The sequence below is a fragment of the Montipora capricornis genome, chromosome 9 (genome assembly GCF_036669925.1).
Source record: "Montipora capricornis isolate CH-2021 chromosome 9, ASM3666992v2, whole genome shotgun sequence".
Taxonomy (NCBI): domain Eukaryota; kingdom Metazoa; phylum Cnidaria; class Anthozoa; order Scleractinia; family Acroporidae; genus Montipora; species Montipora capricornis.
The window spans coordinates 42,574,116-42,579,115 of NC_090891.1; the positions used below are offsets into that span (position 1 = coordinate 42,574,116).

A 5,000-nucleotide genomic window follows, 5' to 3' on the forward strand; every position below is an offset into this window, starting at 1 on the left:
ACTTCACTTTCAGCGTTTCTTCGCAACCCTAAAAATCAGATCGAGCCTAGCCTACGTAGCTTTTGGAATTTAAACACACCCGAAAATGCCTACAAGAATTTAATTTTTGGCCACTGAGCGAGCTGCTAGAAGAACGCTGAAATTAACGTTGAACTTGATCGAAAATCCCTTAGAGCTTTAAGTCCCTCCCTGAGGTTGTGAGGGAGGGGGGGTCCTTGTTCCCTAAAAAGATTGCTTGTGTTCCCTTTCTCCTGAAATTACCTTCAAACTTGTTCCCAGCTTTCTGATTCCTAAAATTGTTTGTCTTCCTTTGTTCCATAAGATATTTTTTCATTGTTCCCTTTTTCCCCAGATAAAATTAGACATGCTCCCTTGTTCCCCAAAACCCCTGGGAGGGCCGCAGCTTTCGCCGCTTGTCCCTCGGACCCTTAAGGATAGTATGGCTTTCATGCGCACGTTAATCCAGCAAGCTTCTTCAGGATAGATCGAGCCTAAAAAGAGTTGGTTGGTTTTCTTTGTTACTGAGTGGTTGCCCCAAGTAACATTCTCTCGGAGTGAAGCGCTGTCGCCAAGTGTTCTTTCCTTTTCAACGCTAAATTCAAAGATTCCAGGACGTCAACATTGACGTGAAGACTTGCAAACACGAGGCAAGTGGAAGAGTTCATTTCGAATTTATTTTGTTCTCAATCCAACAACCAAACTGATCTCAAAGCATGGTTAAACCTTGGTCTTCTTTCTAAGCAGACGTCTTTCAAATCAATCAAATGAGCGTACATAGGAAGATAAGAAGGATAAAGAAGTTTTTCAATCCTCTCATGCTGACTGGTGCTTAAATACAAAGGAGGGTTGGTGGTTGTCATCATTTTCAACGCAGCTCTTTACAACCTCTACTTTGATTGGATCAGTGTAGGACACAAGTCTATGGTTTTTTTATAATTAGGATCCATTGTTTCTAATGTATATTTTCAATTTTTTTGTTATTTTCTAAACCAGTCCTAAGGGCTACTTTTGTAGCTGTGTCCAGAGTACTGACTTTGCGCATTAGCGGGTTTCCCGCGCGCAGAACCCGTGCAGACCAAATGCTAAGATAGCCCTACTTTATAACGTAACCTTTCCATTTGACAGAACTGATCGGCCAGACCAGGCATTTGGAAGGACTAACTCTACAACGCACTCAAATTAACACGCTTCGACGATGATATATACTCCTCCAGAAGAATGCGAGGGATTATCATGCAAGTGTTCCTTCAAATTGTTGCATTTTCTTTGCAAAGTGATGGGTTTGGCCGGTCAGTCCAACAAAAGGAAAGCGCCCTTGGTTCCTTCCACTAGGTGCTCACAATCTCCTTGCGCATACTTTATTTGACACACCGCAACCGCATAATCAAATTTCCGGTGGCTCAGGAGGTAACGAGATTTTTGTATCGGGCGCCATTTTATAAATGCTGCCTTCGATACTTTGTTTTAGTAACCACGGCTCTTCCAGAACCATATTTTTTTTCAAGACATGGTAGACATGCAGAAAAGAATGAGGTCTTCTGCGTGAAATAGGTTCCCTGGCGGACGAGCGATGGAGCGCTACGTAAGGGTGAAAAAAATCGGCGAAGGATCCTTTGGAAAAGCGTTGCTAGTGAAGAAAAAAGCCGATGGAAAACAGTATGTTATCAAGGAAATCGGCATTTCCAAGGTGTGTTAAGGTTGCAGCTAATGTATCTTTAAGCGTTTTGTAAAAACTGTGATAATTTTGCGAGCGTGACAAATTTAACTCATCTAACCTTACCCCTTCCGGTCCTTCTTGCAGATGTCTCCTAAAGAACGGCAGGAATCCAGAAGAGAGGTAATTTCCTTTTATGAAATGAAACAGAAACGTAAAATGGAGAAGTATATAGTGTCAGGGTTATTGTGATGGCAATTAGGAATCAGGCAATCAAACACGGAGGCACTTTGCCCACTGGCGCCCCAAGGTCAGTGTGAGCGTCGACAAACATATAAGGATTTGTATGGGAATCCCGATAAAAAGCTTAAGGAGATAATCACATGAAAAAACAGGGCTGCAATGATACACCGGTGCACCGGAGAATCGCGATATCTTTTGCAACGATACGAATATAGATATTTAAGCAACATATTATTATTATTATTATTATTATTATTATTATTATTATTATTCATCAACATTCAGAAATCATTGTCTTACGTGACTCCTTACGCAAAAATAACCCTTTTGTAGCTAGTTATTTAACAACAAATGCAAGGGCAAGAAAGATCCATTCTTAGCAGAGAATTTTTTACAGAAGGGTGACGAGGAAGTAGGGCACTGAAGCAAATTTTTGTAAGAAGGGAGCCTTCCCATACAAACACACCTGAAAAATTGCAGTGAGAGGCTGGAGGGACATTTTCCTGAAAATTCCAGGACTCAACCCAAGAAGTAAAAGAAAAACAATTATTTAATGGTTGATTTAACCCTTTGACACCCCAGACAATCTTACTTGTCAATAGGGACCCCCGGGAGTCAATGGCCAACTTGTCCAATTACAGTCTATGCCTCGACAGTTAAATAACTTATTGCATGCAATGACTACTTGTCAAATCTGTCAATTAATGTAATCAAGCCACATGAATAAAAAAGTTGGTTGCCATGGTAACAGGCCTTTCAAAGGTGGGGTGTTTGGGCAAGTGTTCTGTCAGACTTTTCCTCCCAATTTTTGCTTGGCTAGAGTGAAAAACATATAATTTTTATCTTTAACCTATGCACACCTAAAGCGCCTCCAATCGGCGAGTAAAATCATCTGACGTTAGATTAAAATCTATAAGTTTCACTCTCAAGTGGGGGAAGCGTTAAGGCTCTTGATTTGCATGGGAATGCTTGCCGAGCAGGCCATTGGATGAGTAGAAAGAAAGAACCTACACATTGGCAAGGAAAGGTGGTACAGTAGCTGGAAATGTGTCATTTTTCCTCCGAGATATGGACATGTCATATTTATAACGTCTGACTTTTGAATTATTTACAGGTCAAAGTTTTAGCCCAGTTGAAACATCCTAACATTGTGTCTTATCAAGAGTCATTTGAAGGTACATTGTTCTTCAGTGTTATGTGGGCTCCAGTTCTACTTATATATTAGGGAGCAGGGGTGGTATAGTGGTGAGAGCACTCTCTTCCCACTAATGTAGCCCAAGTTCGATTCCCTGGATTCGATGCCATTATATGTGGGTTGAGTTTGTTGGTTCTCTACTCTGCTCCAAGAGGTTTTTCTCTGGGTATTCCGGTTTTCCCCTCTCCTAAAAAACCATCCTACAATTTGATATTAGTTGATTTGATTTCTTTTCAGTGTTCTCAGTTTTAAAGTGCCCAAGTGCTAAATACACTTGACACTTACAGTGCAATGCGCCTTACCGTGGCCACCCAACAAACTTTCACATTTGCCAATTATGTGTAAATGCGTCATATCAACAACCCATGCAACGGTGTTCAACTTACAACTGTGCGAACTTTGCAAGGAGGGGTTACTGTCAATCAAATTCATACATCCTGATTGGTGGAGAAATTTCTAAAAAACTTTGTTAGGTGGCCACGGTAAGACACGTCGCACTGTAAATAAAATTCATTATTATAGTATTCTATTCAACCCAAACTGGTGAGATGCACATTGTTCTTGTATAAGGTATAAAAATAAAGTTTTCAGCATGCATTAGGCCATCCTTTTTCGTCAGTGTTAGATGTCTTTCCTGGGGAAAAAAAAAAGGTTGGGGGGTGGGGTGGGGAAGGACAAAGAAAAAGCAAAATATCTTGATACCAGAATGCTTATGACCGAGGATGACGACAAAATTAAATAATCTTAATATGTTAATTGGTACATGTATGGTATAACTTGGAAGCAAAGTTCATTTCTTTTCTTTTCTCATCTCTAGAGAATGGAAATTTGTATATTGTCATGGATTATTGTGAAGCAGGTAATTAAATTTTGTTCTTGTATAGTGCTATCCATATGTATATTTCATAATGCTATTCTCTGAGGTGATGTGCATTAGGAAGGCAAGAAAAAAAGATTATTGGTGTTTAATTTCAGAAATTTTATGTTCATGTTTAGATTGTATGTATTTCATTGTAATGTATTTTATGTTGAACTTAATGTTTACATTGTAGGTACAATATTGACCCTCCCTTTGCTACTACGTCATTGGGAGAACCTCTTCTATATTAAAGCAACTTCCTAGAATCACTTTTTTGGGGACTCTTACAGGATATTTTACTTGTTTGATAACAATTTTCAAGTGTACGGAAATTTATGTTACAGTGTATCACTTTCTGTATGTGACTTTCACGGTTTCATTGACCTTTAGGGGACTTGTACAAGAGAATAAACGGTCAACGTGGAATACAAATGCCAGAAGAGGAGGTCAGTTAAGGCCTGGTTGTGAAGGAAATATCACAACCTTTCACCTGATTACCAAACTTTATTCCCTTGATTGGCAGGAGTGAAACATGCACAGTAGTCAACATCAGTGTGTTTTTGGATCCTACACATAATTAGGAAAAATCAAGTCTTTATCTTACTGAATGTAAAATGACCAGAGAAACTAAGTTTTTATTGTATCGAAGTTCTGTTGCATACATTTCAATGTAACTGAGAATGTGTAATAGTAACATAGCATTTTGTGTCAAGCTAAGTGGCAGATGGCAAGATTGGGAAATCAAAGGGCCTCCACTGAGACTACCGACACCTAGAAAATAACACACTCCCATCACTGGCAATCTGTGCTACCCAGCCATGAAATCCCATGCATAATCATGCAAAAAACCTGTTGCATTGCATTTTTAAATTACATGTTGTAACATAGCGGCACCAAATTAGCACCTATTGTATATTACATTTTGCATACGCATATGTAAGTAGGTTGGCACATTATGCATGTAACATAGCGGCACCAAATTAGCACCTATTGTATATTACATTTCGCATACGCATATATAAGTAGGTTAGCACATTATACAAAAGCAG

The 5,000-nt window shown here is 39.3% G+C and overlaps 2 protein-coding genes across 2 annotated transcripts in view; both read left to right on the top strand.

Moving 5' to 3' along the window:
• The window catches only part of LOC138015077 (TNF receptor-associated factor 4-like), a 51,163-nt gene that overhangs the window by 32,965 nt on the left and 13,198 nt on the right, over positions 1-5,000 (top strand). The window lies entirely within an intron of this gene.
• Positions 1,410-5,000, top strand: part of LOC138016656 (serine/threonine-protein kinase Nek1-like) — an 8,196-nt gene continuing 4,605 nt past the window's right edge. Inside the window, exons 1-5 of the mRNA XM_068863848.1 lie at positions 1,410-1,687; positions 1,802-1,837; positions 3,012-3,072; positions 3,910-3,951; positions 4,342-4,397. Of these exons, the coding sequence (XP_068719949.1) occupies positions 1,571-1,687; positions 1,802-1,837; positions 3,012-3,072; positions 3,910-3,951; positions 4,342-4,397 (312 nt within the window). The 5' untranslated portion in view covers positions 1,410-1,570. The remainder of the gene's footprint in view (positions 1,688-1,801; positions 1,838-3,011; positions 3,073-3,909; positions 3,952-4,341; positions 4,398-5,000) is intronic.